Source organism: Pteropus vampyrus, unplaced genomic scaffold (assembly GCF_000151845.1).
Source record: "Pteropus vampyrus isolate Shadow unplaced genomic scaffold, Pvam_2.0 Scaffold260, whole genome shotgun sequence".
Classification (NCBI taxonomy): domain Eukaryota; kingdom Metazoa; phylum Chordata; class Mammalia; order Chiroptera; family Pteropodidae; genus Pteropus; species Pteropus vampyrus.
The window spans coordinates 760,012-785,326 of NW_011889041.1; the positions used below are offsets into that span (position 1 = coordinate 760,012).

Sequence of the window (25,315 nt, forward strand, 5' to 3'; positions counted from 1 at the left end):
GTCAGGAAGAACCTTGGTTCAGGAGGAAGAGGACACCCTCAGATCTTACATTTGTCTGGAACAGGCTGTTGAGCCCAGTGATGCCCACTAGACAGGGTCCATCTAAAATTTGTTCCAATTTTAGATACTTATTAAATTGAATCACTGTTCCTGCGCGAACCCAAATATTGTGTTCCATGGCTTAAATGAGGCTAACATACTGCCTTTTTTTATATTGTTTTTGCTCCTTAGCTGTTCAGGATAAGCTCGACCAAATGGTTTTCATTTGGGAGAACATACACACACTGGTGGAAGAAAGGGAAGCCAAACTACTGGATGTAATGGAATTAGCAGAAAAGTTCTGGTGTGATCACATGTCGTTGGTAGTTACCACTAAAGATACTCAAGATTTCATCCGGGATCTGGAGGATCCTGGAATTGATCCCTCAGTAGTAAAACAACAGCAAGAAGCAGCAGAGGTAAGCAGAATATTTCATTTAAAGTTAAATTAGTTGTAGTACAATGTAAACTGGATTCCTTTGGTAAATATTCAGAATTACTCTATTAAGATTTATATTTAGTTCTGAAAGTGGAATGCATAGTGATACAGTAGGAGATAGAATACACCCACAAATGTCACTTAGAGTATATTTTAAAAGATTCTCTCAATTCCCACTGCTCCTGCCTTGTTTGGGGGCCTTATTTCTCTCTCTCTCTCTCTCTCTCTCTCTCTCTCTCTCTCTCTCTCTCTCTCTCTCTCTCTCCGCCCTTTTCCCCTCTCTCTTCATCCTTCCCCTTCTCTCCACTCCCTCCTTCCCTATCTCTCTCCCTCTCATTCTTCCCCCATTTTGGGGGGAGGTTTCTAAAGTAGTCCAGAAGTGGTGTCCTTGCCTGCAGAGACTCTTTCCTTGCCAGGACTCTAACTTTGCTTCCAGTCATCTCTAGATCTGTTCTTATCTTGTTGCTGCTTAAAACCCAGAAGCATCACTGCCTACTCCCTAAAGTCTGAACTCCCTAGTATAGGGTATTGGTCATTTACATCCTAGCCTAGCCCGTGCCTATATTTCCAAAGCCATTTTTTTCCCTACTGCTTCTTTATCAAGCTCCTTCTCTTTTGATACACGAAGTGGCTTTTGGCCAAACTGCCGGCTCTTTCTAGCATCTGTTATCTTGGCAAATTTTATTTCTTCATTCTAGAATGCACCTCTTGTCACTCTTCTGGCAAATCCTGCTTAAACTTCAAGGTTCAGTTGGATTGTTACCATTCATGTAAAATATTTTCTCGTGTACTTAGCAGTGTTAGTCTGTGTTCCTGTAACACTTTCCTTATGCAAAAGGCACGTACTAATGACTTATCAGTGATTATACCTTGTCTTTCCTAATAGACCCAGAGCCCCTCGAGTGGAATAGTTATATATCTGTTTTTTCTTTGTATTCTCAATGCCTAGTTTAGGGCTTATTTCATTCTTGGTAAAGGCTTCTTGAATTAAGAAATATATTGAACCAAGAAGATGAAAGTAAAGGTAGAATACTGCATTTCTGTCACAGGGTTGTTTTTTTTTGTTTGTTTTTTGTTTTGGTAGCTTACATGTCCTAGGGTAAAAATACAAATCCAGAGCTAGATTATCCTAAATCTACTAAATAAATATATTATCTTGTGTGAGGTCTTTGAACTTATGTTTTACAAAAGTCTATTTTAAATGTGTATTGCCAAACTAGTCTGTTTGAAAAGCAAAATGTCTTTCTATGCTTTTCAGTATTGTTGATATTTTTTTAAAACTTTGTTTCGATATTTTTTATGTAGAATTATTTCCTAAATATCGTCTGTGTAATAAACGTTTAATATTCGTTACTCAAAGGATGCTGTTTTTTCTTTAAAATATTCTTCTGTTTTCTCTTTGAAAAAATTTATTGCAGAAACTTAGAAAACGGAAAGAAAATAAAAATTGACCATAATCTCAACCCCTAGAAATAACTGTCATTAATATCTGAGTGCATCTTTTTAGTTTCAGTGCGGTTTTGCTTAAAACTCTAAGGCTGCTATTTCTTATTCTAGTCCATAAGGGAAGAAATCGATGGACTGCAGGAAGAGCTGGATATTGTTATTAACCTGGGTTCTGAACTCATCTCTGCGTGTGGGGAACCTGATAAACCCATTGTCAAGAAGAGTATAGATGAGGTACGACTAGCATATTGTCTACTCTTATCAGAATTTTTTTTTGAAGATTTTATTAACTAAGCATATTTGATAGAAGTAGTTGAAAATGTATGACATTAAAAGAGTTCTTCTAATATTTATATTGTAGTTAAATTCAGCATGGGATTCTCTAAATAAAGCTTGGAAAGATAGAGTGGACAGACTTGAGGAGGCGATGCAGGCTGCTGTTCAGTACCAGGATGGACTGCAGGTAAGAGGATTATAATGTGTCTGCTGGAAGAAAGAATCGTGTTAATTGATGTCTACAAATTTATACATTGGCATCACCCCATTGGCTGCAATTGTGTGTAATTTCCTCGTCTACTTCCATTGATGTTTTGCCTTTTAGAAGGTATTTCTGACACTTGAAAAATATATAGATTTATGTACACATCTAAACACATTTTTATATACACATTCAGTGACATTTACTTTGAAAAGAAGTATTTTAATTTTTTTAAGTGAAAGTAAATGTTCTCACATAGTATTTTTCACAAATGGCTCAGCACCAGGCAGTGAAATGGAACTGAATCTGAGTTCTGTGCTAAAGTTGAGTGGAATAAGGTAACAGGAGTAAACACTATCTAAAAATATCACCAAGTTTAACTAAAGTCAGAAGTAAGGAAATTCAACTCAGAGCCGCTGTTCCCCCATGAACTAAAATAGATTTCTATTTTATTAGGTCATAATCTGTGGTGTAAAAAATGTTTTCCTCTTTTTTGTATATATAATTTTTTTAATAGTTATTTTTCACATCCCTTCAAGGTTCTCATTCAGTTCACTAACCATTATTTTTTAAGTTTTAATTTAAAAATTATCTCATCAGTTGAGGTCAATTCAGATCCCTACCTTCTTTAACCTTATTCCATTTCCTGACTTTAAGGCTGGCAAGAATTTAACCTTTCATCCCTCCTACCATATGGAAAAAAGCCTTTCTAAGTATTTCCATAATACCAAGTGAATATTATTTTTAAAGCTCAGATGAGAACATCTTTTCCTTTTTATTATGCCACTCCATTTCTATATTTGCAAAAATAAATATCATAAGCCAGGCTCTATGCCAGCTAAAAAGTGTTTCGAATTTTGGAAATAGATGAAAAATTCACTACAAATAAGACCTTGTTATAATTTTATCCCATCCGTCCCTCCCATTTTTTTAACCAAAGTGATAACTTAGTGATCGGGTTTCGGTGGCCAATTAACTTAATCAAGCTTCAGCCCTAGGTCTGTGAGGCCAAGTCATGATTTTCATACTTTGATAAGTCATTGATTTGTGCCCTCCTTCATGGCTAGAGATGGCACTGTCACCACTTGCAGTCATTTGACCACAGGAGCCATTAACCATAGGAGGCCACTGGCTAGACACCGTGACTTATCACTGCTGAGAAAACAAGGCCCGTCACAGCTAGAAGCATCATCTGTGGGCATGAAGGGCAACTTGCCTTATTAAATAGCTTCGGCTAGCTGTAGCTAGAGGTTAAAAGCTCTGGAAGTCCTAGAGGTTTCAAAGTTAATTGTAATATAAAATAAATTTTATTTTCCAGGTTTGCTTAAGTTCTTAGGGTTTATGAATGATAACTTTAAAATTCCAGATATTTTCCTAGGATTTTTTTCCCCCTGCAATATGGTCTGACACCTTCATTAAAGTGCAAAATAATTTTGTGTATTTAGTACCTGAAAAAAATGTCAGTTGAGCCTTTTTAGAATGTTTATATTACCTAAAAAGGACAAGAGAAACAGATTTTGAAGTCTGTCTTGCAATTCAGAATAATGGTCTTAATCATTATATGTGCAGGATTTTAGTGCTAATCTAAATAATATGCAACGGTTTAGCTGAGCCATATATTTTCTTCAAGTCCAAACAGTAAACTACTTGATTATTTGAATAAGCAATTGGTTCGAATCTTTTTCTTTCAATATATTTACACAGTCTGGTTTTAGACAGACACGAGAGAGCATAGAGAATTTTATTTCATGTGACTGAATTTATAAAACTTTTTTAAAATGTTTTTTTTAAAAAAGTTAAGATTCTAAGATCCTATTCAAGATAGATTTCCTTTGCAAACTTGGCTGCAGAATTGGAGGCTACATCTATTGAGTATTTTGGACAACTGTTTCAGTTTATTGTTGCTTTTACTTATTTAGATGGGCCAGATTATTTGTAAAATATGTTCATTGTATAATATCTTCACAGATTTATGATTATACTTTAACACCAAGATATAGCAATTTCAAATGTACTGTTATAATAACACGTGGACTAATGTGTTTTACAGGCAATATTTGACTGGGTAGATATTGCAGGTGGTAAATTAGCTTCAATGTCTCCAATTGGAACAGATCTTGAAACTGTAAAGCAGCAGATTGAAGAGCTAAAGGTATGGGTAGGGCCTAACTAAAAGATTTTGCATATTTAAGTTTTTTATTCACGGGATTCTTTACACGAATTTATTTTATGTAATTGAAGTATTACATTTTGATCATGAAACCGGTTTAATATAATGCCTGTACCTAATAAGCAGTGTATAGGAGGTCCTTAAATAAAGGATATAAATATTAGTAGTTTTCTTTTTAGTAAATCAATACTTATGTTTATTATAGAAAAATCAGAAAATACAAAGAATCAAAAAGATGGCCTTTTAAAAATCACCCAAAATATTATGTACCCAGAGGCAACCATTCTTAAGATATGATTTATAGCCTTTCAAATATTCTCATGCTGGAGCAGGATGAGGTATGGGGAGTGTGTGTGTGTGTGTGTGTGTGTGTTTTATACATATGTAGATTATACTTTAAGGATTTTTATAACTTTATTATTCAGTAGTATATTATTGTCATCAATATACATATAGCAACATTTTTATTTTCTTCACTGTATTCAGAGTAATTCATCATTTCTCACAGGCTAAAGAAGCATCCATAGGATAATTGTGTTTCTCAAAATGTTTGTTGTTTTCCATCTACTTTTCTCTGTAATTTTTCCTTTTGTGGTTCTTGATCTCCAGCTGTAAAAATGGCTGGACTGTTTCCTCTGAATTCTTCTACGTAATATTTATCAAAGCGGGGTCAGCTATTTTCTTCCTAAGCATCCATCCACAGACATTACACCATTTTCAATGGACTCTACTAGGTTTTTATATAAAATTATTATTTGGCTTTAGAATGGTAGCATTTTCAACTCCAAGTGTGATATAAAGTAGTTCATTTGGAAAAAGATGTGGGTTTTGTTTTTTGTTTTTTTAGAGAATTTTACTGTTACCATCATTAGATTGAGATTTTTAAAAAACTTCATCTGATCATGTAGTAACACAAAATATATACCTTATATATATATACCTTCAGGTGTGGAGGAGAATTTATTTTGGATATTTGCATATATCTCAGTGGTTTTCATATAGCAGGCGGCTTGGTTAGGCGTGCTTGCTCTGAAATCAGGTTGTCTGAGATTACATCCCAGTTCATCCACTTACTAACTAAATGACCTTGGGAAAGTTATCTAACTGCTCTCACTTCTGTGTCCTTAACTTAAATTGAGGATAAAAGTATTTTCTTTATAAATTTGTTGAGAATAGATAGAACATAGCAGATGTTCACTATGCCTTAGTTATTATTTTTTAATTGTTATTTTCATGTTTGAAAATATTAAGGTACTGCTTAGTCATTAATTACTTGCTATTCAATTATTTACTATTATACATTAACCTAAATATTTTATGAAAGAACAGTTTCCTATTACAAGCACCCATTTGTTAACCTGTGTTGGTTGGCAAAGCCAAGATGATTGAATATGTGTCAGTAAGCACCAGGAGAGTGAAGGATGTTGTTCGGTGGCAGCAGTGGGTGAGGCATAGGAATAACTAAATATTAATGAACACAGCAGAAGTACGGAAAACATCAGCTGTTCAGTGGATGCAAGATGTGGTATGTTTTTTGAAGAAGAAATATTAATTTAATTTGAGTTTCTTAGAGGTAATTATTTCTGGGTTTCACATACGTCAATATATATTTTATTTTCTTCTTTCCTTTATTTCAAAACTCATTTATTAAATATATGTAATTAGATATTAGAGTAAGTTCTCCTTGAAATTTGTTAATTTCTTGTCGAGAACAAAAGTGAGATGTCAAAATTATAAAGAGAAACATCTTTCCATCAGAAAACATTCAATAAAGAGAAAAGATTTCCTTTATACTTTTTTTTATCTATAATCTTTTATTGGTAACCATGTGTTACATTTTTATCCCTCTTCGCCTCCCCGCCACCTGCCTCGTAAGAAATATGAATTAGAATAGAGATCTTACCCATAGAATTTTTTTTTGTTTAAAGTTTCTGATTTGTAACAAATTTTCCTTGTATATCTATCTCTTTAAAAAATAGCAATTTAAGTCAGAGGCCTATCAACAACAGATAGAAATGGAAAGACTGAACCATCAAGCAGAGCTTTTGCTGAAGAAAGTAACAGAAGAAAGTGACAAACACACTGTGCAAGACCCATTAATGGAACTGAAATTGATATGGGATAGTCTGGATGAAAGAATTATCAACAGACAGGTAAATACCAAGACTTTCATTAATGTAAAGTAATTATTACAGAGTAAAATTATATATTTAATTTTATGTACATAAACTTTGGGTAATTATGTACATAAACGTTTGAAGCCCCTTAATTCTTTCTGCTTCTCACATGCCATTTTTTTTTTAACCGTAAAGTGTTTCAAACCTAAAATGTAGAAGTTTGTGATGATTTGGTTTCATTGTATATACTTACAGATATAAGCAGCATGAAACAACTGATTTTTTACCCTTGTTTTATAAATGTGTGTTACTCATAATATCAGATTCATAAATGGATTTTTTTCCTCTCCATTTTTCTGTAGCATAAGCTGGAGGGTGCTCTGTTAGCACTGGGGCAGTTCCAGCATGCTCTGGATGAGCTGTTGGCATGGCTGACACACACTGAGAGCTTGCTGAGTGAACAGAAACCTATTGGAGGAGACCCTAAGGCCATTGAAATTGAACTTGCCAAGCATCACGTAAGGAGCTGTTGCTGCATATTGTTTCTTCTCTATGCATTTCTAATGTCGTCAAATTTTTTTATGTTTCTTCTTTGTGCATTTTTCAAGTTTATAATTTGAACGCAAGTTCATATTTGACATTCATAACTAAAGGTTTAACTATTTAAAATATACTTCTTAAAAGATTATAATCAAAATATTTTTCTCATTGTTTAAGGCAGTTAATATCAAAAACAGCAAGGATGGGAAATTTCTCGGTGCATTTTATTAGGGCTGCATGGCAAATGCTGCAGCTTTAAATCTCTGATTATACCTGTCATTGGATTAATGTAGCACGATTTTAAATGTTGTCGGGCATACCCTAATAAGGCATAAATTCAAAATGTTCTACTGCAGGTCATATGTATGTTTTTCTCCTGGTCATTCTTAACCTTATGGGTCTTTCACTTGTTGCTTATTTGGCATGTCTAACATATTTCTATCTGTCTGTACATCTCTCATTATGTCGAGGTTTGTTTTCTGTCTCTTGGTCTCTTACTTTTTAGTGGCTTTTATGTTTTCGTCCTTTTCTTTATGAATTTTTTTTTAATATCATGTTCAAAAGGTTTAAAGGAGTTTTTATGTGTCCTGCACTTGATTTAAAGCTTATTAATTGAAAAATTTTGTCTTGAGATATATGCAACACAATTTTATATTGTTGTCATCTTTGTGACACTGGTTGATAATTCTTAATAGAAAATTCCCTATCTCTTAAGTCATTGGGCTTAATGAATAAAACATTATGCTCGGTAGAGTTTATTCTGATATTCAGCAGTTTTTAATAGAACTTCAACATTCACATTAATAGTAGTAGCTTATTTAAGGTTAGGTCCTAGATCCTAACCTAATATAAGTTTTCTCTGATTATCAGATAGAAGTTTGAATTATTTTACATATTGAATATAAGCATTTTAAAGTAAAAGGTAGGTTTTTAATACTTCAAGATCATGATGTATACGTTTTGACTATTCTTGCTTTAGTCCTTCTTCTTTCATACTTTTTCCCATAGTAATTGTTCCCTAATTTAAATTTTTCTTCTCTTTTACCTCATTCTGTCTATGTATATAGTTACTCCCAAAACATATTTGATTAAGCAATTAGAACTTATTATGCATCATTAATATTTTTGTTATTTAATACCTATGTTATACCTTTGCTAGAAGCAATAATGACTAGTTAGATCGACTCTGCATATAAAGAAATATGTTTATTCTTATAGTGTGAGTTTATAGCATTTACATTTTATAAACTTAGCAATTGTCCTTAAAGTCATAAACATCAGTGACAGGAACTTTGTAGAATATAGATGAGGTGGGAATATGAGGCACCTTAATCCAATTGTTTTGGTGGGGGATGAGTTAGGGACCTTTCATTTCTGTTTATCTGTCTTTCTCCTTTCATTTCTCAAAGGTCAAAGTTAAAGGACTTAGAGTTGCCAGCACCATTGCTGGAGGAAGGGAGGAGATATTTCCATCCCTCCCCTGCCTTTTTCTCTGGCTCCTGGGCTGTGGCTTGTATAGCAGGACTTGGGCCATTTAGAAGAATGAATTGTATAGAATTATTTTTTATATTTTGACCAGGAGAAAAATTTAAATCTTACCTTTTAAAAGTGATTCCTACTGTTAATGTATCAAAGGGCAGTCAGAGAAACTGAATGCAGATGGTTAGTGCCACACCCTCACTGAGAATCCTCCTTGGGCTGGATCTCCCTCCAGACATGAGATGTCTTACCTAGGAGAGGAGATGATGTTTCTTTTCTTTCCTGTTGATAACCCTGAGTGGGCGAGTGAAGGGAAGGATCGTCATCGACTTTTACTAATATTAGAGGAAGATTTCTTCTGGTTTCTAAAAACATAGCCACTGTCTTCTTGAAAGCAATCTATTACTAAGCTATAGTTGTTCTTTAAAGTGTAATTCTTTTCAGCATAAGAAATTGACCTTTTTAGCCTTGCGGTTGTTTTTTGCGCTTATCACTCTTGCCCCACTTTAGTGCATGTAAGTGTTATTAATCTGTTCTTATATTTCTACTATATAATAGAATAGAAAGGCATTATTTACTGGGATCTGTAGTTAGCATTTCATATGCGGATTTTCTAGTAAAAGAACAGCTAACCTCTGGAATGCTGGGCTTGAGTATCCCTGATATATAGTGAAATAAACCTTTTTCCCATTAGTGTTAGGGCCTCCCAAGAGTCCTGTCAACTTAGCAGTTAATTCTAGCACCATTCCAATAAGAGAAGATAAAAGAATGTCCTCCTATGATATTTTTTTTTGCTTTTAGAGTGCTAATTGTAAAATATGGCACTGTGTATTTTAGAAATGTAATAATTTTATGTTTGCAAATGAATACATAGAAATAAATAATTTTTAAATTGCTTAAGACATAAAAATTAAGTTCAATTAAAATGAACTTGAGTCAAATGAATACTTTTAGATCCTTTTCGTTATAATTTCTAGATATGTAATGTCATCAATTGCAAAGCTATTATAATGGGAAGAACCTGCAGTGGTCTCACATAATCATTTTAGGGGATGTTGGTAGACAGGAAAGTTGTAAAGTTAAAGGAAAAGATGTCCATCATTTAAAAACTTCATTAGTATTAAAATTCTGTGTATGTGATATTTTTGTTTCCGAATGTTTCATAACCAGGAAATAAAACAGTTACATTAAAAGCAATGTTAACTGGTTACAAACTAGCAACTATAGTGTTATTTTAATATTTTCAGGTACTCCAAAATGATGTATTAGCCCATCAGTCCACAGTGGAAGCTGTTAATAAAGCAGGAAATGATCTAATTGAATCAAGTGCAGGGGAAGAAGCAAGCAGCCTTCAGAACAAGTTAGAGGTTTTAAATCAACGCTGGCAAAATGTTTTGGAAAAAACAGAACAAAGGAAGCAGCAGCTGGATGGTGCCTTACGCCAGGTGAATAAGAGAATAAGTTCTGAAACTTTCTATAGCCTTCAGGACCAAAATAGCATGGAATTCTTTCATTGGTTAACATACCCTTGTTTAATTTTTATACCTCAAGGAGAAGAGTAAAAATAAGTGGGATAAAGAAGAGTGCTGATGAGAACACAGCTCTCTAGTTCTTAGTGTAATAGTCTTATCTGCTAGTGCTTTCCTGAAGAAGAAAGGCAAGGCCAATCTAGTGGCACCTGGCCGTTTTTAAGAATGCCCAGAGAGGCTTAGCAGGCTGGATCGTTTAAACCTTGTTTTCTGCTTGAAAGTGACGATGTTTGTGGCCCAAGCTGAAAACTCTCTATCATTCATTCTAGGCCAAAGGGTTCCATGGCGAAATTGAGGATTTGCAGCAGTGGCTGACTGACACGGAGCGCCATCTGTTAGCATCTAAACCTTTGGGAGGTTTACCAGAAACAGCCAGGGAGCAGCTTAATGCCCACATGGTAAGTATATTATTTCCTACAGCTCTAGCCTCAGATTAAGAAACTGACCATTTTGTGTGGGCCTTGGTGATAAATAAATTGTGGGAGAAAGTTTAAAGGATGTATAGTATTACACCAGAAATCTCTATGTATAAGTGCTAGAAACACTATTGATTAAATTTTTCAAGTCAGAACCTATTCTTTATTTCAAAGGTTAGTATGTCAGTATATGAAAAGAGGTTTTAGAAATCTAGACATTTTTAGAAACATACCTTCTCCCATAAACTCATAAACTTGTGCAGATAGTAATAAATATTGTGTAAATTATAAACTGTTGTACCTTGAGTGAAAAGAAAAATCCCTTTTAAGTAATCAAAATTGACTTAAAAATTATTGCCGTAAGCATGGTTTTCCCAACTTGTTTCATGGAAGTCTGGAAAATATGTTTTTGTTCTATTAAAGTTACTTGTTTGTTTCTTTTAATGGTGATGGGGCTGACTCTTCGATTTCACATCTATACAAGATATGGACAAAAGGAGACTTCTGCTTAATTGTCCAATCTGGAGCATTGTCCCTGTGGGCTATTCCCACTCAGATTCCATGGCACTGCCAACTCTTAAGGATAAGGAGGAAAAGATAATGAAACTTCAGACTTTGGCTTTCTTTCATGGAAGTATGGACTGACAAATTAAATTTAGACTGCCTTTGATTTATTCACATTTCCTATTCATTTCCCATTATAATTCAGCTCTGAAAGTTTTTAAAGAAACAGTCTGTTTCAAATTTTGAAAACTAATCCTCTAATTTTCACACTTGTGAATTTGCATCGAAAATAATATTTTTTTAAATATTTAAATGCCAGCAATTAGTATTTTATGAAATAAAAGTAGAGCTTTTATTTCTACAAAGGAAATGGGCCATTGCACATTGAAGTCTGTATTCTTTAACAGATGTCTAATATTGTCGTGGAGCTTGTTAAAACTCCACTTATTAGGAAATAAGTACCTGCAAAGCTATTACAGTGTCCATAAAGTATAAGTTTAATGAATTCTTGAACAGACATATCTGGGATTAATCTCTAATGACAAATATTTTTAAATGTTAATGTAGAAAGATATAAGTAAAAATATTGAAAAGCAGAGAGCTTATTTTTAGAATATTTAATCTTTAGAAGAATATCAGCTTATTTTTCTGGGTATTTAAAATGAATTTGTTATAACCTTACATAATTTGGCAGATTATAGAAATTCCATAATCTAAAGAATATAAAGAGTTATCAATATTTGTAATACACTTTTAGTACTGTTCTTTTGCTTTGATTGTGTTAGAAATGAAGGAAACCTGAAAACTGAAGTATCACAGTTTCGTGAGATTTGGCTATATTTAAAAGTTTTGCTTTAGGATTAAAAGTTTTTAGTAGGTGATATTGTAAAGATGTTTAGACAGGGTTTTTTTTTTTTTAAGGTTTAACAGATTATAAACTTTTGAAGCAATAAAGTATTCTGGAATTAGTGATGGTTGCACATTCTTGTGAATATACTAATAAAACACTGAATTGTACACTCTAAAATGGATGACTTTTATGAATTATATTTTAATTTTAAAAATTATAAAGTCAAAAATGTTAGACATAGGATATATAATTTTTCAGTAAGAGCTATGATTTGAACTACATTATAATTGGATCAATGGGCTAGAACTGGTCTTAATTTTTTTCCATGAATGTAACTGTTGTTTCATTGATTTTAAATTCTGAATTTGTTTAAGCAGTATTTTTTTATTTTCTCTATAAAAGATACACACTGCATTCTAGTTGGAAGCTTTAAAAATGTTATAAATGAGAATAATATTCTCATAGTTTGGCTTTTGTGATTCCAAAGTCTGAATAATCAACTTAAATGTCTCACTGTACTGGGTCTTAACTTTCTATTCACTGGATGTCTTCTGAGCCCAGAATTAAATTTTACAGAAAAAATATTACAGTCATTGTAATATTACAGTTCAAGGAAAGACTTAGAGAACTCACTTTATAGAGGAAGAAATCAAGGCTCAGGTAGGTTAACTTACTTGCCAAAGGTCACAGAGCTAATTGGTCACTGTATAGTGAAGCCTTTCTTGATATCATTTAAAATATTGTTTCAAAAACCTTATCATGCCAGGAGGGATTGTTGATGACAGCAGCATTTCTGAGATTTCTTGGTAGACAAGGTATGGCTATAGGTTTAGGTGTTATTTCAATATAGTGAAAAGTTTGAATGCGTTGGAGTTATTCTGTATGCTGGATAGAGATGTATATATGATAAGGGGCTTGGGATTGATGACTTGGGATAAGAACTCTTAGATTTTATTATCTTAAAAATGAGATAACTTGGGGGGATATCTCAATTTAGGAAATCTGTGCTGCCTTTGATGTTAAAGAAAAAACATATAAGAGTCTGATGCAGAAAGGCCAACAGATGCTTGCAAGATGCCCCAAATCTGCAGAGACAAATATTGACCAAGACATAAATAACTTGAAAGAAAAATGGGAATCAGTGGAAACCAAACTCAATGAAAGGAAAGTATGTGCCTTGATTAATATGATTCACTGTTTTAGTTGTTTTGTTTCGTGGGTTTTTACCTTATCTCTGTGTAGCATGATCAGTGGAATTTTTAATGATCCACATTTAAATTCTTTTTGTATACATTAGGAGGTTTCATGGGGTCAGTTGAAAATAGTATTCTGTCTTAACTCAAAAGAACTGAGTTAAAGGAATCTATTGAAACAGATAAAAGTATATCATGGATCAGTGTTACTAGGTATATTTTTAAATTTGTGAACCACTCGAATTCTGGATAGTTAAATAATTCTATTCTAATCACACTTCATGAGCAAAAGGCTGTATATAGGGAGAGGGAGAGAGGGAAATCAAGAGAACGAGATAATTGTGTATGTATAATAAGCACTTACATAACAAAAATCTATGAGAAGCATCTCACTGACAGAGTAGAACTATATTTCATAGTATTTGGATCCCAGAAATTAATTGTATAAATGTCAAGTTTTTTTTTTTCCTGCAGATTGTTTAGTAATTGTGTTCTGTGGTTAATTGCCCCTGAACCAAAATTTTAGTATATATTAAATTTTTTTAGCTGCAGTGAGATGCTTCTTACTATATATTTCAAGGGGTTTGGTTTGCCAGTATTTTAGTGGAGGCCCATTACATTTATAAACTATTTAGGTAGTATAGATTATGTATAAATAAAGAAAAGGTGGGAAGGAAATCTGCCAGAGAGTGGTTAAACTGGAGCCGCGGCAGGGGTGGGGGCAAGGGGGAGAGGCTTATATCATCAAATACTAAATAATCTGTCCTCGCAGACTAAACTGGAAGAGGCCCTTAACTTAGCAATGGAGTTCCACAATTCTCTCCAAGACTTCATCAACTGGCTTACCCAGGCTGAACAGACTCTAAATGTAGCTTCTCGGCCAAGTCTTATCTTGGACACCGTCTTGTTTCAAATCGATGAACACAAGGTATGCTATAACTCAGATGGATGGCATTCTGATTTCAGACCTTTTTAGACAGCAGGCTGTTTTAGTAACAAAAGCATGAATTTGGTAGTTTAAAAATGTTCTTTTGTCCTTTGAAATAGCTTCAGCTTATGACACCAGAAGCATTTTCAAGATAGATCAAATTTTCATTTGTTTCTATATATACTCTCTTTTTTTTGGGTAAAGGTCTTTGCCAATGAAGTAAATTCTCACCGTGAGCAGATAATAGAGCTGGATAAAACTGGAACCCACCTGAAATATTTCAGTCAGAAACAAGATGTTGTCCTCATTAAGAATCTACTTATCAGTGTACAGAGTCGATGGGAAAAAGTAGTTCAACGGTTAGTGGAAAGAGGAAGATCTTTGGATGATGCAAGGAAGAGGGCAAAGCAGGTAAACCTTTATAAAAATACTCTGAACTTGGCAATAAATCAATTCTAGCTGTTGAAATATGTGTTATTAATGTACTTCTGTTGCAGGCTATATTAGGTGTAACAATTATGGCATAGAGCCAAGATATTTATTTCCTAAAAGGGCTGTGGCCCAAGTTTGGATCATGGCATCACTTTGAAGTTGACCTATCAGCAACTTCAGGGCCTGGGGACTAATCTTGAAAGGACTGATTATAGCTTGACTTCAGAGATGGACCATTTAAAAATTATCATTAATGCACAAAAGGGGCTCAAAATTTTTGTTATTGCATTCGTTTGTTTTTTCTTTGTCCTTTCAACCTCCACTCTCATACTCAGAGTGAGACATCATACTTAATTATATTGCTACCTTTTGTTTCAGTTCCAAAGCTAAACTTTCTTCACAAACTATGAGAGCTGAGCCAGACCTTTATCCCTCTAGACAGCTTTCTGAGAGGGCGTATTCTGTGTCTGAGTTGGTTGGTACTCCTCACGTCTCTGAGTCTGTACACTTGTTGGCAAGCCTTCATTTCTTTTCTAATATTTTGATACAGCTCCATCCAAATTTTAAATTGTCTGAATCTTTTGGGGCTGCATTTTTTTTTCAATCTAGAGACTCTTACAAGGAACTTGCCTTACTTTTTTCACCTGTTATTAATATTCTGTTCTATACTTAACACAGAGAAGAAGTAAAATTATGCATCTCTGTTCTTCAGGGAAGAGAGAGGTGTACCCACCTTGCTTGGCATATATCTTTGTTTTTTACTAGTAAGTAGAAAGTGTAATATTGAGGCTAAATTTTATAATGACTCTTTTTTGCCCCATTCAGTTGCATTTGTTCATCATTGGTCCTGCACTCCAATGCTTTGGGGAGCTAGGCTCAGTTGGGTGATGCAAAAAATGTCATGGGCGTCACGTGTTTTAGTATTTAAAGCTATCAGTGTAAGTTTTTAAAGACTTTAGAAATTACAAATTGCACCGTTACAGGATTACATGCCATGTGTCCCTTTTTGAGTGAGAAGTATGATATGTTCATTGCTAAAAGTGAGTCCCTGGAATGGAACCAGTCTCTAATGTTTTTTTTAAGACAGTATTAATGCTGAGCCTAGTATTTTTCTCTTCACATATGTAACAGTGTCATCTGAAGTATAGGCATTTTTTGAGTTATGAACATCTAATGTCTAAGAGTCTCTTGGATGCCAGGACCCAGTTGCCCACCCTCTTCCTCTCTTCTCCATTGAATCAATTTTATTTTCTCAATTTGTTTAACTAACTATATAAGAGTTTTCTACTGTTTTCAGTGCAGAAGTAGAGTATATAGAGTTTCTTCTATATTTATAACTTAAAAATAGTTTTGTAAGTGAGACCGGCCTTAGGACCTATGTGTCTGTATCGTTAAACTTACCATCAAACCGTTATAGCCTATATTATTTGTTGTAAGACTACCTAACATAATGATTAGGTGTATCTTTAATTTATTTCTTACTATTTTAATAACTCATTTTTTTCTCAAATGTTGATCATAGTTCTCTGACTTTGACAATGTATGTGCCTATTCTAGCCTCCATGTTTTCATGTTTAATTTGATTACTGCTGTGGGAGGGATGTGTAGGGAGAGCAGGTTTGTGATGAGATGCTCTCTAGTGGGCCCTGGCAGCTTTGTGATTCCATGCTCTTATTGTAGGAAGTGTCTTTCTGTTATTTCATTATTAATGTGCTTTGGTATAAAGCACACTTTATGTTGATTAAGTTTTTATTATGTATCTGTTATGAGAAATAATTTATAACCAACTTCACAATTTGGAATCTAAAAATGGTACCCACTAGTTCTGAATGAAAAACAGAAAACAGACTGGGGCTGAAATTAAATATAAATAGCACCAGACTATTTCAAGGTCATAGATGCCAGAGAAAGTTATATTTTGTTAGAACTCATGTATTGTAGGTGCTCTGGCATATTAAACCAATATGTGATGCACAAGCATTAATTCGAGAGGTTTGATAGCAACAATAAAGATGTTAAACTACCTTTATATTAAATAGAAATAAAATTACCTCTCTTTGTTCTTGTTTCTTTTTAAAACCAATTTACAAATTTTATCCTTCTCTTTCTCCCTTTTTGTTCCTTTTTCTCAGCATAGGAAATTAAATACCTTAGAAGTTAACCCAGATTTGTCAAGTGACAGCAGGGAGCAAATAAAATTCTCTGAGCGTCTGTGTTAATTATTAAGCAAAAGAAAGGGCAGTACATTCTGCCTGGCGCTCCCTAACATTTCAGTTTTTGTTAAAGTTTATGTGTTTGAATGAATTATAACAAAGTGAGCATGGAACGGGATCACAGAAGCAAAGTGTTAGTTAACAAGACAGTTTATAATCTGCTGATGAAACTATTACTTTTTTCTTCTGAGGGCATGTTGATTTAATAATTTTCAACATTTCCATTAATATTAATTTATATTTTAACTACCTATTAGATTTCAAATATAGCGAATATGCCAGAAAATTTACTGGACAAAATGTGAATTTCTTTACAGTTCCATGAAGCTTGGAGTAAACTTATGGAGTGGCTAGAAGAGTCAGAAAGGTCTTTGGATTCTGAACTGGAAATCGCCAATGACCCAGACAAAATAAAAACACAACTTGCGCAGCATAAGGTGGGTGGGTCTACAGTGAAGAAAAGCATATTATGTCACTATATATTGCAAGATTACTTTCAAATTCTTACTCGATTGTGTATTTATTCATCACTAGGGGGAAAAAAAAGTCACCCAATGTGATCCTTGTTAAATTAAAAACCAATTGCCCTTCACATTGATCAAGTGGTAGTGGTATCTTTAATCCCCAGTGACCATTCCATTATGAGCCTGGGTTAATTAATAAAAGAAAACCTACAGAATTAAAACATTAAAAGGATTTGTAGGCATTCAAACATTGGCATTTTAATTTTTCGCAACTGTCTTGTCTTTTCTCTCATAGACCATATAGCAAAAAGTAATATAGATTTTGTCCTATAGATTCTTTTAAACAGTACAGTGGGCAAAATTGGTATCTCCTACCTAAATTGGCATTTAATTGTATATGTGTGGGTATATGAAATTCCATCCTTACCCTCAAAGACACATAGTCCACGGCTCCCTTGTGTAGACTAGAAGTTGTAGAAACATTGTGTTTTACATATTTTACCTTTTCTATTTGTACTACATGGCATTCAAAGACCATTTCTCCCATCCTCTTCAAATCTTTTAAACTTGGGTTTTGCTGTCATTTTGTTTGTAGAGTGATCATCAGCCCTCAGGGTGAGGATGTGGATAAAAGGAGAGTGGTTCCTGAAAACAGTTTTACAGTTTTAGGCATCGAGATATAAATTATTGCTTGAAACATGATAATTTTTAAAAGGCTAGAGAAAATTGAGGCCATGTAAGTTCATCATCAGAAAATTCTAGCCATCATCTTCACACAGGCTGATTGCTTCGGTTGGTGATTCTAACTAACCCCAGGGGGTCATGCTCCTAGGGTGATGGAAGGAAACATTGCGCCATTGCACGTCTGTTCTTTGGCTTATGAATGGCTTGTTCTGCTGGCACCCTGTGCCCATGAGCTGCCGCATCTAGTATCGGGCACATGATGACAGTGGGCAGGACCTTCTTTCCTTCCCCTCTGATGGAAAAATGAGCACCTCCTTCTCAATGTAGAAGAAATTTGAACTTGAACATAGATGTTGTGTCATATAGTCTTATGCAAGTATATTGCATATTTAAGTTAGAGAATCCTAGAAATAAGAATATGCAAAGAACCCTTGTAGAGTCTCTGTTTCCCCTTGTGTGACCTATTGTCAAAAGTCACCATTTCTCTGAAATGAAGATACAAGGTACATTAAGCCAATTTTAAAAGAACTCTTTTCTATTCATTATTTGGGTACTTTTTGCCTTTAAAAAGTTTTAACCTGTCCTGTATTCAGCTTTAACATTTAGTATGTATCTGTTGTATGAAGAAAACCTGTCAATACCATGATTCTAAAACTAATATTCTGTTTAGAATAATATGTAGAAATAATATTTACAGAAAACAAACGGCTGAAATACAGTGATATTGCAATGGTGTTTATTGCTAAAAAATTCCCAGATGTAGTTGCCTACTATTACAAGACAAAATAAATACCTTAGTTATATTAAGACACTTAAAGTGTCTCACTTTTAAATGCAATCAAAACTTATTAGGTAATTGAATAGGTTATTTTGGAAAATTATACATTTGCATAGCACTTTATTATCTGAGACGATGCCAATGTGCTGCCAGGATTAAGAATTAATGCATTAGTGTTCCTGTGATATTTTATGAGTTTATAAGCTGCCTATTAGGTTGATCTTTCTTTCTTCTCATCCCTGAGATTTTATATTCGATTGTAGTTGTCTCACTCTTTCTATTACATACTTGTAAACACACACAAAATAAAACCTGATAATAACAGGCCTACAAAAACAATATCCCTGCTTGAGGAAAGCTTATAATTGAGTTGTGTAGAAAGAATGGAATTCACTCCTCCCACACATACACACATACATATACAAACTTGAAGATTAACGATATCCAAAATGTGTGACAATAAATCTGTTTGACAAAAAAAAAAAAAAAAAAAGAATTGTAGTAAATTTATACACTGAGTCATTCTGTGTCCTTGCCAGACCTATAGTTACTCATAGAGTGTTAACTACATTTTCCTTTTTAAACTGTGGGATTTTCAATAGTTTATTAGCAATTACTGTTTGTAGTTTATAGCTACAAAAGATTTGGGATTTGTTTTGTTTTGAAATGATTTTCTTGATAATAGTAGATACTCTTAGAGACCCCTGGCTTCTGAGAAAAATAATTCTTTCAGTTAGAAAATGTAGAGATTGTTTTCTACCCTGGTATATTCCTGACTTGATTATTTGCTGATGTCTTTCAGTGGTTAGACTCCACTTATGAGAGACGCCTCTTTCAGTGTCTCTGTCCCGTTTGTTCATTGGTCCTAAGCAGAAATGCACTTCATTTTCTCATGAAATATATAGGAGTTTCAGAAATCACTTGGAGCCAAGCATTCTGTCTACGATACCACCAACAGAACTGGACGTTCTCTAAAAGAAAAAACCTCCCTGGCTGATGACAACCTGAAACTGGATGACATGTTGAGTGAACTCAGAGACAAATGGGATACTATCTGTGGAAAATCTGTGGAAAGGTAATGTTCTTTAAGGCAGTTTGGTTACTTTGTTCTTTAAGGCAGTTTGGTTACCTTTCAAACACACAATAGTGGTGCTTTGTGGAGAATTTTAGGAACCTTAAACACCCCCTTTGCCTGGAGAACTGCTGGTCCTTAGTACCCCACTTACCACAGTACTTGCACCGAGAAGGCTTTGCTGTTGGTTATCATTTATCTGTAAGTACTCAAGTTACTCGAAAGTGATAACATTCTCTAGGCTTCTGTCATCTCACACCTGACCACAGCAATTGCCTTGTGACTGTCTTGTCGGGTCTGCTATTATCCTCCTTAATCCAATTTCTACATAACTACTAACATAGTCTTTTAAAAATGTAATTGGAATCTTGTCATCCCCCTGCTTCATACTCTTTGGGGGCTTAATATTGGGTGTGAATTAAAACATAGGCTTCTTAATGAGGTGTGCAGGGTTCTACGACCTAACCCCTCCTGTGTGCCCTTCCAATTTCCATCCACTCCTTTCTAATTTTCCTCTTCCTCATTACACGTCAACCACAAAGGCCCAAAACTTATTTCAAATTTTTTAAAGTATTTAATAATGTACAGTACTATTAGAGGAGTTAGAATATCTTAGGGATGTTTTCACATTTTTCATTCTTCCTTAGTCTAATTACTTTTGTCAGTATCAGGATTAAATAAAATACTATATTCACTTCTAGGGAACTTTTGCAATAGGCTTTTCGTGTGTGTTTTTTAAATTCCTTAAAATTGTCTCTCCCATCTCAAAAGGTTATGTGCTTTTTACAATGTCATATAGTCATATAAATGATTTTATTTATATGACATTCTTTAAAAGGTAAAAAAATTAGTGATGGCAGACAGATCTGTAAATGCCAGGGGTTAGAGATGAAGGCAGGCTGTGACTATAAAGAGACTTCATGAGGGAGATTTTTGAGATGATGGCACTGTTCTGTATCTTGATTATGATGGTAGTTCCATGAATCCATAAATATGTTAAAATTCACAGAACCATATACCCCCAAAAGTCAAGTTTACCGTATGATAATTTAAAACATAAATTTTAAAAAAATTATTATTATTATTTTTAGTTTAAAAGGCATTTTTTTATGAAGAAACTGAAGGGTTCAGTGATTTCTAGAGGTAATGATGAGGGAATTTTCCTGGAACGGATGCCATGTATTTAAAGAATCAAAGAGAACATTTGAGAAAAGTGTTCTTATTTTCTAAGGAAAGCCAAAAAACAGCAGTAAATGCCAATATGTTGTTTTTTCTCAAATACTGCTCAAGCTTCATAAAGGAATTTTAGCTGTTTGAATGTATAGGGTAGCCTTTTTGTTGCTCAGATTGATTTTTCTACCTTTTTTTTCCCCAGACAAAACAAATTGGAGGAAGCCCTGTTGTTTTCTGGACAATTCACAGATGCCCTGCAGGCCCTCATTGACTGGTTATATAGAGTTGAACCCCAGCTGGCAGAAGACCAGCCTGTCCATGGAGACATTGATTTAGTGATGAATCTGATCGATAATCACAAGGTATAGTTATCTGGGACATTTTATTGACCTCATTAGATTATTCTGAGAATAGAGGAAACTAACCACTTAACTTAGCCTTTTAAAATCTAGAAAGTGTGTATCATATCATACTACCTTAACAGTCTTTAATATTAAAATGTGTGCACGTTTGACCAGTATCAGGAAGTCCACTTTAAAAGTGATGTAGGAAAATTACTTTAGTATCAGTGATATAATACCGTTTTTAATTTCCAGATCTAAAACCTTTTTAGAACTTGGAAAGTGATTTTATTCTCTGGTGCTTTAAAACATGTTTCAAGAATGTTTTACAATTTTTTTTTATTCATTTAAATAATTTTGTAATATAATTTAAAATCATTCATTCAGTGACCTGGAACTTAGTCATTGCATAAGTTGAATAGATTTGTGACATGATCTGTGGAGGTCATGATCAGTTTTCTGCTTTTAAAAACTGGTTTAACCTTGCTGCCTGAACTACAGCAATTTATGAGACAACAGCAAATGTTATGAGGGTTTTGATTATTACTGCAAGAAAATTGGTTTCCTTGTAACTTTCTGATATGTATGTTAAACTACTGGGCAAATCAATGGTCATTTTCGAGATGTTCAGCTGATACTGAGTATAAGATCCTAGATTATAATCAAATGCTGTATTATAACTTAAAGAGCCTTGAAAACAACATGAGGTACAATACCAGTGTAGAATGGTTGTATCAGAGTTGACTTTATATATAGATACTTTGCAGCACTGTACTTGAATTTGTGTTCTATTTCCCGTCTATAGTTTTTGAGTTCAAAAAATTTATTTCACTTTAAAATGTTCTCTTTATATTTCTCTGGTTATGCTATTTTGATATTACCTGTTTTTGTTTTTTTTTTTTAAATGTTGGTCCTTTTGCATATTTATTTCCCCTTTTCTGGTTTTATTATTTCATTATGTCCATGAAAAAGAGTTTGCTATTTTGAGTATTAGAAAATAGAAGAGTAAATGAAGAACATTGATCAGGCATGCAAAAATTAAAATTTTAAAAAATTATGTTGCTTTGTCTATATTAAAACAAATGTTTTGTGCATGATTAATACAAACTTTTTCATTCCCTGGCATTTGTTCAATGAGTAATGAATAGTGTAATGTTACTTTTTACATAAATGCCATTTTTGTAAGCTCACTGTCTAAATATTTACTCCCCTAGGCACTTGCCAGTTTTTTTTTATATATTAAAGGTCATCAAGAATGAATTAATCATTCAGCATTAGTAATACAATTGGACGGCTCAAGAAGAGGTTTCAGTATACAAAGTACATTGGAAAGTCTGCTCAGAAATATTGGACTAGTCCGATCACAGATAAAATGTTTAGACACTACCTTCCATGCATGGGTTCGTGCATTTGTGTGTGTCTATCCGCAAGAACATCTCATTAGTTAACACTAATAGAGTGAAATCAGCAAAGAATTCATCAAAGTATTTTTTTATTGTTTTCAATGGGCTCTCTTTTATGAGTGCTCTGAGTATCAAAATAGAGCCGAAATTAAAAATGTGCTTGGTAATAGTCATTTGTGATGATTTTTTAGATAAACAAGTTAATTCTGTTCTATACATAAAGTTAGTTATTTGAAAGATGTAATTGTTACATACAGGCTCTTGGATCAGAAATGAAGACCCTTGAGCTCATTTCTTAGATAAAGTCTATTGGCCAAAAGAAACCAGTTTAACTGCTGGCATATCAAAGTTTGTCAAAATTAGATAGGAGAAAAATAAAACAGAAAGTTTTTGCTCCAAGATGACAAATAAGGATTTAAGCTTTTAAAATCTGATGTTATGAGTTAGTACTCAGGATGCTGCCAAAGATGAAAGCATGTTATAGAGAAAAAAGGACCACATGCCAACTCCCTATGAGATTCCCTGCGTTTATCTCTAAGCACCGCCGTGAAGAACCCCAGGATTGCTTCGTTAGGCTTTGTTAGTCCCTTAGATATGCTTACTAATTGAGAGTAGTGTGGTGGGCAACACTTGCTTGGCACTTACTCCTTCTTTGAGAGGAATTGGGACACCATACTAAAGAATCTTAGAAAAAAAGGAATTTGATGCATTTTTGTGCGTGTGTGGAATTGAAATGAAGAAGGGTGGCCACTATTATTTAGATCTAGCGTTATTTAGAAAATAAGGTGGTTCACTCAGGAGAACATGAGAAGAGTGAGCAAATTTATACAAGACTGGCCGTAACTCCTCTGATAGGAGCCGTGTGTCGGGTCTGATCTGAAGATGCTGTGAAAATAGGGGTCATTCAACTGTAGGTCTTAGAGATCTATACATCTGTACCTGATATTATGTACACATATACATTTCAAACAGTACATTTTACTGTTTTGATTTTGTAACTAAAAATTTCTATAAAAACATGGTTTTCGTAGGCCTTCCAAAAGGAATTGGGGAAGAGGACCAGCAGCGTGCAGGCCCTGAAGCGCTCGGCCCGAGAGCTCATAGAAGGCAGCCGAGATGACTCCTCCTGGGTCCAGGTCCAGATGCAGGAGTTAAGCACACGCTGGGAGACCGTGTGTGCACTTTCTGTATCAAAGCAAACGCGATTAGAAGCAGCTCTGCGGCAGGTAAAAGTCATGTAAATTCCAGCTGGGCATAGTGAGAAGGTATTGAAGTCTCAACAAGAAATATGCTCATGAAGAACTGTGAAGCTCCTCATTTCTTCACCAGGACAGTCACGGAGAAGGAAATTCTTATAGCATCATTGCCTTGGTCCTTTTCCCGAGTTCCTCTCCCAAGAATTTCAGTTACTACAGAGGGAGGTTTTCTAATCTTCACATGAAAGTGCTGCTTGAGTAATTTTTCAGCTTAACTCTATAATGGGCTGCCAGTTATCTAAAATCAGATTGTTAAAATGGTGAATTATTCTTCATTTAAGCCTTTCTGATATATTAGATGTTTTCTTACATTTGTAAAACGCAGCACCATATATCTTTATCTTTTTAATGGGAATAGTGCCTATAATGAATTAATTTTATTTTCATTAAGAGGAAAAATCTACTACACTAACAAGCGTATTTGGGAATCTTGTTTGGGGTGTGTGTGTCTCTGTGCACTGTCAGGCGGAGGAATTTCACTCGGTGGTACATGCCCTCTTGGAGTGGCTGGCTGAAGCAGAGCAAACCCTTCGTTTCCATGGCATTCTCCCAGATGATGATGATGCTCTTCGGACTCTCATTGATCAGCATAAAGTGAGTTACTTAAACGCCAAGTAAAACTAAATGAGAAAATCAAACAAAGTAGAGAAAATAGACTCATGATTGCAAATGTCAACTGTGTGAATATTTTCCTTCCTGAGAGATAATTAAAGATCTGGTACATTTGAGAATTTACCCGTGCGTTCCTTGCTTACCTAGGTATGTTTCCGTGCTCCTAGATACGCAGGTATATATAGCTATCTTTTCATGGTTTTTTTTTTTTAATAGAGAAAAAATAATCATTTTTTAAAAGAAAATGATTATTCTAAAATTAGTCACTCTGCTTCCTATCTTTAGGAAGCACATTGATTTTTCTAGGGGGTTATTTGCCTTCTGACCAAAATTGGTCAATTTTGTTGCACTTTCATGTGCATTTTAGGGATGAAACTTGCTTAATGAGCAGTTTGGAAGAATTATACCATTAGAATTGTAAATTAATCATTTTGACTTTTATAAGCAAGAAAAGGAGATAATTTAATAACTGGTCTTCAAATTGTATTTTTAAGCCTCTGCCAATTCTGTTTTTTAATTGAGTCACCTTAAATTCTTTTAAAAACTCTAATATAAATTATAAATTAAAAAATCAATTATACAAGTAGATATGCTATTGAATAAATTAAGTAAAAATCTGGCCATTGAGTTTCCGATCCAGCTCTTTCCTGTGATAATGTATTAAACAGCAAAACCCCTAAGAGAGTGGTTCAGAGAGCTCTTAACATGTTTTTTAACCTTTGACTCTAAAAATCAGGAATTTGCAATACTACCACTCAA

The 25,315-nt window shown here is 34.1% G+C and overlaps 1 protein-coding gene across 3 annotated transcripts in view; it reads left to right on the plus strand.

Moving 5' to 3' along the window:
• DST (dystonin) overlaps positions 1 to 25,315 on the plus strand; it is a 417,658-nt gene that overhangs the window by 370,951 nt on the left and 21,392 nt on the right. For all 3 annotated transcript variants that reach the window (XM_023520357.1, XM_011375009.2, XM_011375010.2), the window contains 16 exons: positions 232 to 458; positions 2,036 to 2,158; positions 2,286 to 2,387; positions 4,453 to 4,554; positions 6,552 to 6,725; positions 7,052 to 7,207; positions 9,956 to 10,153; positions 10,507 to 10,635; positions 13,005 to 13,175; positions 13,973 to 14,128; positions 14,333 to 14,539; positions 17,091 to 17,210; positions 19,605 to 19,774; positions 21,147 to 21,306; positions 23,720 to 23,914; positions 24,410 to 24,538. In XM_023520357.1, the coding sequence (XP_023376125.1) occupies positions 232 to 458; positions 2,036 to 2,158; positions 2,286 to 2,387; positions 4,453 to 4,554; positions 6,552 to 6,725; positions 7,052 to 7,207; positions 9,956 to 10,153; positions 10,507 to 10,635; positions 13,005 to 13,175; positions 13,973 to 14,128; positions 14,333 to 14,539; positions 17,091 to 17,210; positions 19,605 to 19,774; positions 21,147 to 21,306; positions 23,720 to 23,914; positions 24,410 to 24,538 (2,519 nt within the window). The remainder of the gene's footprint in view (positions 1 to 231; positions 459 to 2,035; positions 2,159 to 2,285; positions 2,388 to 4,452; positions 4,555 to 6,551; positions 6,726 to 7,051; positions 7,208 to 9,955; positions 10,154 to 10,506; positions 10,636 to 13,004; positions 13,176 to 13,972; positions 14,129 to 14,332; positions 14,540 to 17,090; positions 17,211 to 19,604; positions 19,775 to 21,146; positions 21,307 to 23,719; positions 23,915 to 24,409; positions 24,539 to 25,315) is intronic.